Below are 13928 nucleotides of genomic sequence, written 5' to 3'. Positions count from 1 at the left end.
AGAGATTGCGATTACAGCCGGGTGTCAATACAAATTTCCCGAAATACAAACAATCATTTGATGCCCATTTTGGTATATTTCAGTTAAAATGTGCATTTTACTGACATATGAAAGAAATCCTCTCTTATCTAATGCTGTTAATTATGCAGGGGACCTTTATCATTAGTTTATCATTTTGGTCACAGTTTAGCGTTTAATTTCTTCCATCAATTCAATCAATAAAAATGTCTCGAAATTGCATGTATTATATAGCATTTACACTGATCAGCCACAACATTAAAACCACCTGGCTAATATAGTGTAGGTCCCCCTCGTGCCGCCAAACCAGCTCAGCACCATTCTTCTCACCATAATTGTATAGAACGGTTATCCGAGTTACCGTAAACTTTGTCGGTTCTAACCAGTCTGGCCATTCTGTGTCATCAACAAGGCGTTTCCGTCCACAGAACTGCTGATCACTGGATATTTATTTTTTTTGGCACCATTCTGAGTAAATTCTAGAGACTGTTGTGTGTGAAAATCCCAGAAATACTCAAACCAGCCCGTCTGGCACCAACAATCATCCACACGATTATCTAATCAGCCAATCACGTGGCAGCAGTGCAGTACATAAAATCATGCAGATACGGGTCAGGAGATTCAGTTAACGTTCACGTCAACCATCAGAATGGGGGAAACAATTTGATCTTCGTGATTTGGACCATGGCATGATTGATGGTAACAGATGGGCTGGTTTGAGTATTTCTGTAAGTAGTACAGTAGGGATATATTTCTGTCATATCTTTTCCATTTAAATTGAGCTTTTATTTTTGCGGAAGCTTTTATTTTGAAGCCCTTTCCGTTTCTGTGTGTGTTTCTGTGTGTGTTTTAATGCTAGTTTCTCACTTCCGGAAAAGCAGGTCGCTACATGGCCCATTGTGATCATTAAACCGCAAACAGCTGTTATTTAATTAAATAAATATGTAGTCTGCATGTGCCTCCCGCTACAAAGTGAATTAGTGCTCTGCTAACGTTCATAACGTACAAACAGAGTGTGCAATGCTCATGATAGTGAGGACTTCTAAAACATATAAGCACTATTTGTGTCTGCGCACATTCACAAAAACTCACATTTGAATTGCACGGCACATTCAAACTATATATTTATCTAATGAAACCGCAGCCTTTGCGGTTTAACAATCACACTAGGACAAGACGTGATTTGATTTAGTACGCTGAATGTTTACAAAATGACATTCGTACGTCAGATGTATCGGAGCATTTTTACAAGTACATGAGCTCGATATCAGACCCGATTTTGATACCAGTGTCGGGACATACCTAGATATTGAGATCGTTCAAATGAAGATCGCAGTTAATTGGATCATCCATCATAATCAATCTTAATACAAACTTACTTGATTAACCAATCAAACTGCTCTTTGATTTCGGAGCAGCCGAAATCAGTGGTCCATGCGTGTCCGATGGTGAACTTATGAAACTTCAACATGTCCATGACGCCGACCTGAGCCACAGCACAGCCGAACAGATCAGGCCTCTGGTTCACACATGCAGCTGCACGAGAGGAGAACACACACCGGATCAGAACCAGTATGAACCTGAATGTGTATGTCTATGTGTGTGTGAGTTTGTGTGCGTCATACCCACGAGCAGACCCCCGTTGGAGCCTCCATTGATGGTGATTTTGCTGGGGGAAGTGTAACCCTCCTTTATCAGATATTCAGCAGCACACTGAAAATCTGTGAAACAGTTCTGCTTATTGGCCAGCATCCCCGCTATGAAGAGAGAGAGAACAGAGTATGTGAGAGATCATTTTAATGTAAATGCAACACAATGCTAGATATGATCTACAGGATGTCTGGACAAGCATACTACACATACTATTTTTGCACTATACGTGTACTTGGCAAAATATGAAAATATTCAGTTTGAACTATTCACGTGCCTTTATGCCATGTCTCTCCATATTCTCCACCTCCTCTTATGTTGGCCACTGCTAAAACTCCTCCCAGATGCCTGACGAATATCAGTCGTGAAACACTGAAAACAAACAGTGAGCGTGTTTACATGGCACACTAATACTCTGATTACTCCCAAAAATCTGCTTAATTAAAAAAAATCAGACAAAGCAAGAAATCTGCATTTACATGAGATTTGAAATAATCTTGTTATTCTCTGCTTTTGACGTCAAACCTTGAAGATGAATGCTCACAACACGTGTGCACATTGGACAAGATGGTTATGATGGCAGTTAAAGGGACAGTTCAACCAAAAATCGAAATTCTTTCATCATTTACTCACCCTCATGCCATCCCAGATGTGTGACTTTTTTCTTCGGAACACAAATGAAGATTTTTATAAGAATATTTCAGCTCTGTAGATCCATACAATGTAACTGAAGGGTGGCCAGAACTTTGAAGCTCCCAAAAGCATATTAAGGCAGCATAAAAGTAATCCATATGACTATCTATATAATCAGAAGCGATACGATTGAATCTGTTTCTCACCCACACCTATCATATTACTCCTGAAGATATGGATTTAACCACTGGAGTCGTATGGATTACTTTTATGCTGCCTTTATGTGTTTATTTAACCTTCAAATATCTGGCCACCATTCACTAGCATTGTATGGACCTACAGAGCTGAAATATTATTATAAAAATCTTAATTTGTGTTCAGCTGAACAAAGAAAGTCATACACATCTGGGATGGCATGAGGTTGAAAAAAATATTAGAATTTAAATATTAGGGTGAACTATGCCTTTAAGGGGTTTACATGCAACACAAAATGGGAAAACATCTATACATGTTGATCTGCTTATTCTAATGCCATTCATGATCTTACACCGACTAAAGAAACTGTTTAATGTGTTTACATGACCACACACCTTGTCTGCCTTTTAAGAATTATCCGTGCAAGAACGTGCATGTAAACGCACTCAGAGGGATTGAGGTTATTTTTAAATCCTTGACAGACCAAAGAAACAGCCTTCTGCTCATGAACGTAATCATGCATCATCAAAAGTCTGTTGTTTGAGGTTAGTACTACTACAGCAGTGTGTATGATCAGCTTTCTGTGGTTGTGTTCGAGTCTCGGGTATGGTTGTGTTTTACCTGTAGCTGGGTGTGATGGAAATATTGAAACCTCCATAACCATACAGGAAGGCTGGGTGGGAGCCATCCAGCTTGATGCCTTTCTTATGGACAATAAACATCGGGATTTGTGTGCCATCTTTACTGGGATAAAACACCTGTAACAAACACACAGAGTCAAAACAAAAGAGAATTGTACTGCAGACAGACAGACAAAGGGGTGTCTGAAAGCATGCTGATGTACCTGAGTGGTCTGGTAATCGGCAGGATTGAATCCCTTCACAGTGACCTCTCTGAAGACATGTGGCTGTAGTGGATCTTTAGTGAGATCACAGTGATAGATGATTGCTGCATGAAAACACAACACATCCAGTCCACATCAGCGGTGTCATAAAAGCAATAAGAATTTATTTTGGGAGGGTTTCTGAGCGTCCTGAACCTTGAACTGACCTGGAGACAGGAAGGAGGTGAAGCTGTAAAAGATCTCGGAGTCTTTCTTCCTGCCAGTGAAGCCCACGACTGAACCAACGTCCAGCGCAAACGTGCGCATCTCCTCCCCCGAGGACAGATGGAACATTTTTAACACATTTTTCACGTCATGGAGAAAACACACAAACAGGAAGCTGGAATACGTACACGTAGCAAACACTGAAAGAGAGATAAAAGACAACTTACACTATTGCAATAAAACCATGTGTTTATTATCAAATATTAAAACAAAACTGTCCTTACATCTATCATATACTAATCTGTTCAAAGACAACAATCACAATGCATGAAACAGAATATTCAGAGGAAAATAAAAGTGGGCTACGATCTTATTGGTTACTACTATTACTTTTCTCTACTGGGGAAATAACTTTGATGTCTATAACATGCAATGGGGGGTCTGGGTAGCTCAGCGAGTATCGCCGCTGACTAACACCCCTGGAGTCGTGAGTTCGAATCCAGGGTGTGCTGAGTGACTCCAGCCTGGTCTCCTACGCAACCAAATTGGCCCGGTTGCTAGGGAGGGTAGAGTCACATAGGGTAACCTCATTGTTGCTATAATGTGGTTCTCGCTCTCGGTGGGGCATGTGGCGAGTTGTGCGTGGATGCTGCGGAGAATAGAGTGAAGCCTCCACACACACTAGGTCTCCACCACCCGGAGTCACTATGCCACCACAAGGACTTAGAGCACATTGGGAATTGGGCATTCCAAATTGGAGAGAAAAAAAAAAAAAAGGAATAACGTGCACAATAAGACCAGATACATTTATTAAGATTCATTCATTCTGATTTAATGTTGTCTTTAAACAGTATTAATCTCTTACTTACCAATGACATCTTTGTCGTGTTGGGGAACGAGCACTTTCCATTGGCTGACGGATGGTTGGGCAAAGTCAATATTGATGAGTCGATATCGAGGAGCATCCAAGTTGGTTTTAAAAGTGAAAACGGTTCCTTCATTTGTGACGTATTCATATTCTGCATCAAAGTTATCGATCAGTTTTATCCACGGCAACAAACCTGTCAATAAGGAAAAATAAATGAGCCATTGCTGTCAGGAAACTGTTGATAAAAGCAATTTGTGCACAATAATTGTAATAAAGGTATTTTTAGAATATACTTGTGTTGGACTGTTTAATTTTGTAAGTTGCATTGTGAGGAAAAAGCTTTTGCTAAATGAATAAATGTTAAACCGGTAAAATTCCCGAGCTCCTGTAAGTGATATAATGCTGCCTTCACGTGCTATCGGATTCAGAATTACTGTAAATACGAGTTTCCCCACTCGGAAGTTGCACATGAATGACACCTCAAGTTGTAATTACGACTGGGAAACTCAGAAATGTATTTTGATACCCCAGTTTCCGAGTTGGAAGGAGACGTAAACTTTCAACATGGCGGAGGAGAGCACGGTTTCTGTAGAAACATTCATGTATATCAGCAACCATTTGAAGCATGTTGTTTTTACGCAATGAAAATAGCTAGTATTTACCAAAATTCAATTATCAGCTAATGAAGTAACATATATTATTGTCTCCAGAAATATGCAAGAATGAACTTGGCTTTATCTATGTTCCTGGTTCATTCCGACAACAAAGCACTTGAACACAACTTATTCGTAATTACCACTTCAGAAGTTTTGTGGGATAATTCTGACAGTACATGAAGGCAGCATAAATAATGTTGTGTAATGTTACGGTTTGTGTTTCTGTACCATTAATTTCCTGTGACACCGCATTCAGGTCACAGTACCACAGTTTGTTGACGGGGTCACAGCCCTCTCTGATTGACAGCAGCACATAACGCCCATCATCAGACACCTGGAAACACATTATTCGCATCATAACACAATCAGAAATTAAATGGATTTATATTTCTATTATTTGGTTTCAGCCTTAAAATGTGTATGACATTTCAAACAGTGACAGCTTGTAACATTACTATAATTGAAAGTTCATGACATCATATAAATTGAGAGAATCTGTGGAATTTGTTTATTTGAAAAAAGTTAAAATTGAAATAAAATGATAAAACTAAATATAAAATCCACACTTTCACATATCATAGCACGTTAAGTCATACATGTATTAACAATATGTGTGTGTATATATATGTGTGTGTATATATATGTGTGTGTGTGCGCGTGTATGTATTTGAGAAGCTGCCAACTTCCAGATTTTCTTAACTTTTTCAGTTTTCAGAATCGCTTGCATGCACTCAAAAAAAAGACTTTCACTATCGTTAGGTTTAGTAACTCCTAAACCTAAAAAAAAAGCATTTAACCAAGTCAACTTATTTTAACTAATTTAAGTTTAAAAAAAAAAAAAGAGACTACATTAATCCATTTGTGTTGAGTAAATTAGAGATGTTTTCACTCTCTTGCGTTAAAACTGCAGCATTGTTTCGCTTGTTGTACACACTGTCTAGATCGCAAATGCTTATTGCATACCACATACTGTGTAAAATGCCCTTAATCATCTGGACATTCAGTTCCTTCTTTTACATTTACATTAATGCATGTGCCAGATGCTTTTCATGACATGATTTTATGTTGCTTCATAAAAGCCTATATTGCAAACGACTGTGTAGATAAATAGGTTTAGCGTGCATTACAATGTGTTTTTTTGCTGAGTTCAGCAGGACGCATGGCAACGAACGGACTTCTCTCGCAACACCGCATGTTGTAAGCAGTGAACTTACCGCATGTTCCCTTTGAGTCTGTGAAAACTGATCGGCAACTTTCAAGTGCTGATCATTGCTGAAGTGATGTTATACTTTTTCAGGTAGACACACAACTGCATTGTTTTATACATCTAAAGTAAAGTGCTCTCATACAGCTGACCACTCTTGTCGTTATGTTGTCGGACCCTCGTCCGTGGAACGGGTCACTTGCACCTTATTTTCCAGCTGTTTTGTATTCTAGGAATTTTTTGAATCGAGTAATCAAATTAAATCGAGTAATAGTGACGGCCCTACTCCAGTGCTTCCCAGCAGCATGTATTTAACATGCTAACATTCACTGTCACTAGCTCATATATAAAGAAATAAGAGATTAATTTGAGTTACATTGACATGTCAAATTTTGTTGGGTTTACCCAATTCAATTAGTTTCCCTCTTCGCACCTTGGTGTTTCCATCCAGCGGTTTTAATGCGATACCCCAAATTGTGCATTAAAATACGTGGATGGAAATCCAGCTATTCACATATCTGTTTTTGTTGGTTTACGCAATTCAACTAGGTTCTTTCAACACAAGTATCTGAGTTGAGATTACATAGTCATTTTAAGCATGAAAACTCATTTAAATCATGTGGAACCACTGTTACGGCCCTGGGTGTTAGTGCTGTTTTGTCCACCAGATGGCATTGTCTCTCTCTCCGTTTTATAGGGTGGAGTCACTGAACAGTTGTGGCATACTACCTGTGATTGAGTTTGGGACTGAACAGCTCATAAAATGGATCTTCTCCACAGAGTTTTGGCTTCCCCTCTCCAGCACCTTAATTTGTTTCTGTTGATTTTTATTTAAAAATAAATACAATTTTGTTTAAATCCACGTGTGGTCTCCCCTCGATGTTACGCTGCCTTGAGCCAGGTGGTTTGTAACACCACTATCCACAATTGAATCGACTTCAGCCAAAATTAATTTTTTTTAATTTTGGTCTGGCGAGAAAAAAAAAAAATGTACTAGCTAATGGCGATTCAACGTGTCCTTGGAGGGTTGATGTATGAGATTGTGGGTTACCTCAGCACCGCTCATCCATTTCGGCTGCTCAGGAAATTCAGCACACAGAACGTCCTGAGACTGAGGGGTTCCTAACACATGATAGAACAACTTCTGGTGCAGGTTAGTGGACGTCTCAGTACCTGAGAGAGAAGGACAAAAGTCAAGATCTCTTAAACCAGAGTGTGAGTTTGTGTTTCACCCTTTCCTCACATGTGACCGTGTGTGTGTGTGTGTGTGTGTGTGTGTGTACCGTCACTCTTGCCCTCCTGCTCAGGATAGGAGTTGTAGAAGAGTCCCTTCCCATCATGAGTCCAGGACATGCAGCTAAATTTGACTCTCTCCAGTCGGTCTTCCAGAGGTACAGCGCCATCCACACGCAAGAACCGGATCTCAACCCAGTCAGAACCGCTCGCACTGGTACCGTATGCCAGGTACTCGCCATCCTCAGAGAATGTATAACCTACAAAATATACAAATAGTGTCCTAGATTGTTCTCTGACCATATGATAGATATTGCGCACAAAAATGAGACAAGCGTTCTCAAAAATCATAATCTCCAATCTGATTGAATCAAGATGTGTCGGTCACTTCACATACATAATCAACAAAACACAGATACGTCCAGCACCTTGTAAAGCGACTGTCCCGTCCTCCGAGAATGTGTTTGGGTCCAGGAAGACGGTGGGTTCTGCCTCAAGGTTCTTTTGCATGTACAGAACACTTTGATTCTGAAGACCCGTGTTATAAAAGTGAAAATACCTACAGGAGAGAAAGGAGAGTGTTTACATCCATAACCACGTTCTTCAGAATTAAAGCAAACATGAAATTCACATAAAAAAAAACATTTTCATCACTGGTTCTTAGCTGAATGCATGATAAAACGTGTGTTCCAGGTTCAAAACAAGTTTGGTCAGCATCTACGGCATCCGGTCAATTGCCACAGATGAAAATAATGGACTAAATTTGTAAAAACAAACAAAAGTTATGTTTACAGTAATGCCAAGGCATTATGGAGAATTACAATGTTTGTTAAAGCACTTCTCAATTATTCTGTACAAAAAAAGTGTGATTTCGGTATCGATACAAAGTTCCTGAATTTATATTATTTGAGATGTAAAGTTGTTTAAATCATAATTTTTACAGTAGTTTTAGAGTTTGTTAACATTACATCATGGCAACAAAGTTGTAAAAATGGCTATAACTTTACACAGAAAAGGTTAGCAAGAGATTTTAATCACAACCCTGTTGGAAAATATGTTACTGTTTTTCAGAAAGGGCAAATTGCTGGCCTGTATCAGCATGGAAAACAAGGAGATTGCTGCAATCACTGTGCCTGCTGCAGGTTGAACTTCCTCAGCTGGTGAAGGAAGTACAACCTCTGATGGGCCTTTTTCACAATGGAGTCAATGTGGGTCACCCACTTCAGGTCCTGTGAGATGGTAGTGCCCAGGAACCAGAATGACTCCACTGCTGCCACAGTGCTGTTTAGAATGGTGAGGGGATCAATGTTGGGGTGTTCCCCCTGAAGTCCAGGTTGTTTTTACTACACCAGACAGCCAGCTGTTCAATCTACTTACTGTATGCAGACTCATCCTCATCTTGGATGAGGCCGATGACAGTTGTGTTGTCTGCAAACTTCAGGAGCTTGACAGAGGGGTCCTTGAAGGTGCAATCATTTGCATACAGTGAGAGGAGTAGTAGGGAGAGCACACATTCCTGGGGGGCACCAGTGCTGATCGTACAGGTGCTGGAAGGGAATTCCTTCATTCTAAATAGCTGCTGCCTGTCTGTCAGAAAGCTGGTGATCCACTGACAGATAGAAGTGTGAACAGAGAGTTGGGTTAATTTAGTCCAGAGAACATCTGGGATGATGTTGAAAGCCGAACTGAAGTACACAAAAAGGATCCATGCATAAGTCCTTGGTCTGTTCAGATGTTGACTGCATCATCCACAGAACTGTTTGCTCGATACGCAAATTGAAGGAGATCCAGAAAGGGTCTAGTGATGTCCTTCAGGTGGGCCAACACCAGTCTCTCAAATTACTTCATGACCACAGACATCAGAGCGACAGGTCTGTAGTCATTAAGTCCTGTGATCTTGGGTTTCTTTGGAACAGGGATGATGGTAGAGCAGTAGGGGACTTCACACTGCTCCAGTGATGTGTTGAAGATCTGTGTGAAGATGGGGGCCAGCTGGTCAGCACAGGATTTTAGACAAATGGGTGGAACACCATCTGGGCCCTGTGCTTTCCTTGTCTTTTGTTTCCGGAAGATACGGCACACATCTTCTTCACAGATCTTAAGTGCAGATTGAGTAGCAGGAGGGTGGAGGAGGTGTTGATCTTTGTGTGAAGTGAAGGTCAGTTTTTGATTCCCTACAGTGTTGGGGGATGGTGTCTTGCAGTTAGTATTGTCTTTCAGTCCTCTATGCACTGATGCAGGGTCGTTAGCTGAAAACGTATTTTTCAGCTTCTCAGAGTAGCACATTTTCGCCGCTCTAATCTCCTTTGTTTTTGTGTTTTTGGCATAATTATACAATATTTTAAACTCACTTCTGTAAACATCCTCTTTGGCCTTACAAAGCTCCCTGAGCTTTGCTGTAAACAATGGTTTGTCAATGTTGAACATTAAATAAGTCTTAGTAGAAATGCACATATCCTCACAGAAACTCATATATGATGTCACAGTATCTGTGAGCTCATCCAGAATACTCCAATCAGTACTGCACAATAGATACAATAGCTGGCTTGCAGTTCCATCTCTGCTTCAGTGGTCCAACTTTTTACAGTCTTTACTACAGGTTTAGCTGTTTTAAGTTTCTAACTGTAGGTCAGAAGATGATGAACCAGACAGTGATCAGAGAGTCCCAAAGCTGCTCTAGGGACTGAGTTTTATGCATCCTTTAATGTTGTGTAGCAGTGATCCAGTATACTTCTGTCTCTGGTGGGGCATGTAATGTGCTGTCTGCATTTTGGCAGTTCAGGGGTGAGGTTGGCTCTGTTAAATTCACCAAGAAGAATAATAAGTGAGTCCGGGTATTGTTGTTCTGTGTCTGTGATCTGATCAGCCAGCTGATTCAGGGCTGCGCTCACACACTTGTGGAGGAATATAAACACTCACCAGAATAAATGAGGAAAATTCCTGTTGCGAGTAGAAAGGCTTACAGATAAAGAGCACATCTTCTTTAACGTTTTTACATCTGTACACCAACTTTCATAGATTTCACTGCCTCTCATTTTCCCTGTTAACTCCGCAATGCGATCCGCTCTGAAGAACTGAAAGCCCGGCAGATGTAACGCACTGTCTTATAGCTTCACTCAGCCAGGTTTGTGTGAAGTACAAGGAAGCAGTGTTTGAAATGTTCTTGTTTGTACAGGTTAGGAGATGTAGTTCATACGTTTTGTTAGGAAGAGAACGGAGATTTGCTAGATGAATACTTGGCAGCACTGTTAGAAAGCCACGCTGATGGAGCTTAACCAGCGTGCTGGCTCGCGTCTCATAGCGCGCTTGAACAACACAGCTGCGCCTCCAAATAAAATGTCCAGCAAATCGTCGGAATAGTCAAAAACCGGGAAAAGATTGTCTGGTATGTGATGCCAAATATTCAGCAGTTCATCCTTGGTAAAACAGTCTATAATAAGTTGAATCAAGCTTCTCTCGTGAATGTGCATACCAAGGAGACTTTGGATGTCGAGATAAATAGTGAATAAGGACTTACATTTTTGTCTGTTTCTAATCTGAAGCGATCATATCACTTCAGCAGGCTTGGATTAAACCACTCGAGTCATATGGATTACTTTTATGCTGCATTTATGTCCTTTTTGGTGCTTGAAAGTTTTGGATGCCATTGACTTACACTGTAAATCAAATAGTTCAAGACAGCAAGAGGGGGAGTAAATAATGAGAGAATTACAATTACTGGGTGAACTATCCTTTTAAGGAACAGCACATCTCACCTGTTCCCACGTTTGAAGGGGCAGCTGTATTTGGGGTAGTCATAGAGTTCAGTCATCCGATCCTTGAAGACATCTCTTATCTCACACTGCTCCAGGAACGGCAGAGTCAACTTGTTCTGACTGTTCACAAATGCCTACATAGAGAGACAAATATAAAGAGTCAGAAGATGCATTTCAAACACCAGTGTCTCTCAGGTGAGTGTGTTTTGAGTAGTTTACCTGTGTTTTTTCACTGTCAGGATCTTCTAGCCAGTTGTATGGATCAGGAACTTTACTGCCATGGTAGTCATCAACCTGATAAAACACACAGAATATCAGCCACAAAACTCAGTTAATAACTCATCCATTAAAAAAAATAACAATGAAAACAATGCCAACATGTTGGCAAAATGTGTGCATACCAATCAAAACATTCTCTCTAAAGAAAATGGCATTACTTATGCCAGTCAAACGAGGACCAGCATTCTTTCATTATTTTATCTATTCATTCAGTCTATTCTGCATTTACTCTTACGTATATTAATTGATTCATTCATTATTTTGCTCACTCATTCATCCATTTCTCCTTCAATCTTGTATCCATCCATGGATTATCTCTCTTATTTAATTCACTCACCACTGACTCGTCCCTATAGGCGTTTGGATAGTGAAAGGCCATTCTTCAGTGATCTTTAGAGCTGTTTAACAGATGAAATAATGAAATAAACAGTTTGAGAGCCGCAGCACAATGTCCGGAACCAGCAGAGAAAGAATCCGAACAAAGGCGAACACAAGCAGGAGAAAACAGCGCTGAAAACCGCACAGCGCCCTCTGCCGGCTCCTCAGTTTACTGATAAATGCTTTTCTCACGATGGAGGTTAACAAGAAATATTTCCCCCCGGACAATATTTCAGAAATATGTTTAGTCGCCTTCGGCTTGCTCACTAGGGTTATAAATACAATTATTATTTAATTAGTTATTTTAAAACACAATTCACAGTCGTATTTTATCAAACTACACAATGATGACTCATATATATATTATAAATATTACAGTTTTATCTTCTGTCAATGTCTGATTTTCTGTAAAGCTGCTTTAAAACAATGTGTGTTGTGAAAGGCGCTGTATATATAAAAATATATATTTACTTGACTCAAATAATTTATTGGTGTGTGCGCGCGCCGCATTTTCAGTTGGCTGGTTGTCAGAAGAACCTTTTTTTTTATTTTATTTTTTACTTTATTTATTAAATATCACAAAGCATAAAAGCAATACATATAAACATGTAAAAAACTAAACAAAAAAGACAAAGATACACAAATACAACTAATTTGCCAGGGTAAGGAAAAAAAAACAAAAACAAAACCCAGAAACAATGCAAAGCATTTACTATAAGAGGACAAAAAGGATGAATATAGAGATAAAGTTTTCAATGCTTTGGGATTAACAGAGCTTTGGATAGTTTCCATGTAATTGTCTAGATCATTTAGAGAAAAGAGAGGTTTAGAGCCAGGACATTTTTGCTTATGTATGTGAAATTTAGCTAGAAGGAAACACAAATTAATTATGTAATATTGTCTTGTTTTCTCTTTTGAGTAGTCAAACAAACCAAAGAAAACAAGCAGAAAGAAAAGTCACTTACAAAATAAGATTGGATAAACATTAACAAATCTGACCAAAATGTCTCTGTGTGGGTACTTTGCCCAAACAAGTGAATGACATCATCCTCAGGAGCCTGACAAAAAACGGCAATTCACTTCAATGTCTGACTTATATCTCCTAAGAAAGATTTTGGCTGGGTAACATTTGTGAATTAATTTAAATGTTATTTATTTTACTTTATTTGTAAGCAGATACTTATGAGACAAAGGCCAAACTTTTTCCCACGGTAAATTCTCTACAATATTATTCCAGTATGGTATTACATAAGGAATTGTCATTATCTCTTTCTGAAAGAGAGCTCTGATTTTATAATAATTTTTTTGTTGCTCTACAGAAAAGCATACATTTCCGATCATTGTGTCAGTTAAGCTCAAAGAGTATAGGCTACATGGCCATGGAAAGAGCATTTCATATTTCATATAAAAAAAACAATTGCATATTCATTAGCAGTTAAAGGAATTTTATATTTCTGTAGGTTGTCAGAAGAACTAACGATGCCCTATTCGCGAATGAATCACTCCTATGAGTCGGTTCCTTTCAATCAATTGGAAGCATAAACGTTCCGACTCGGTTCGTGATTTGGTCTGATTCATTCGGCCAGAATCGTCTGTAGCGGTTAATATCACTCCGTTAACGGTAACGCGATACCTTAGAACACAGGGAACACAAAAAGCAGTGATAAATTATGTGTTATAAGTTTATTAAAAGTGATATATTTTCCTACATTTACCTACAAATGCCTCCTATTGTTTGCCAACCACGAAGAAGGTCTTTAAATGGTTAAAATCCTGTATCACGAGCAACTTGTGAACGACTCTGTAACGCAGGTAAATGGGACATTGACAAATAAAGTTGTCCAATGTGATACAAATTGGATATCTTTTAGTTTATAACACAAGGGTCAAGTTCATAGAAATGCAGCATCAAATTTGCTTTTATAAATAATAATAATAAAAACTCCCTGTCCCCTTTCCCTGCACCTTGTGTACGTACTTAATAGTGTTTGGGAAAGTTACTGTAAAAAAG

At 39.3% G+C, this 13928-nt stretch overlaps 2 protein-coding genes across 2 annotated transcripts in view; both read right to left on the bottom strand.

Moving 5' to 3' along the window:
- Positions 1 to 12020, bottom strand: part of prep (prolyl endopeptidase) — a 14714-nt gene extending 2694 nt beyond the window's left edge. The window contains exons 1-14 of the mRNA XM_052095737.1: positions 11877 to 12020; positions 11480 to 11554; positions 11261 to 11394; positions 7934 to 8064; positions 7556 to 7765; positions 7324 to 7445; positions 5297 to 5402; positions 4414 to 4605; positions 3547 to 3744; positions 3341 to 3444; positions 3118 to 3254; positions 1946 to 2040; positions 1644 to 1775; positions 1398 to 1554 (exon numbers count right to left, since the gene is read on the bottom strand). Of these exons, the coding sequence (XP_051951697.1) occupies positions 1398 to 1554; positions 1644 to 1775; positions 1946 to 2040; positions 3118 to 3254; positions 3341 to 3444; positions 3547 to 3744; positions 4414 to 4605; positions 5297 to 5402; positions 7324 to 7445; positions 7556 to 7765; positions 7934 to 8064; positions 11261 to 11394; positions 11480 to 11554; positions 11877 to 11918 (1835 nt within the window). The 5' untranslated portion in view covers positions 11919 to 12020. The remainder of the gene's footprint in view (positions 1 to 1397; positions 1555 to 1643; positions 1776 to 1945; positions 2041 to 3117; positions 3255 to 3340; positions 3445 to 3546; positions 3745 to 4413; positions 4606 to 5296; positions 5403 to 7323; positions 7446 to 7555; positions 7766 to 7933; positions 8065 to 11260; positions 11395 to 11479; positions 11555 to 11876) is intronic.
- The window catches only part of LOC127621932 (protein eva-1 homolog A-like), a 187298-nt gene that overhangs the window by 71379 nt on the left and 101991 nt on the right, over positions 1 to 13928 (bottom strand). The gene's annotated exons all lie outside the window — the stretch shown is intronic.

The sequence above is a fragment of the Xyrauchen texanus genome, chromosome 28 (assembly GCF_025860055.1).
Source record: "Xyrauchen texanus isolate HMW12.3.18 chromosome 28, RBS_HiC_50CHRs, whole genome shotgun sequence".
In the NCBI taxonomy this organism is placed as follows: domain Eukaryota; kingdom Metazoa; phylum Chordata; class Actinopteri; order Cypriniformes; family Catostomidae; genus Xyrauchen; species Xyrauchen texanus.
The sequence above is the reverse complement of the archived record's forward strand: the minus strand, read 5'-3'. Positions and strand labels throughout refer to the sequence as shown.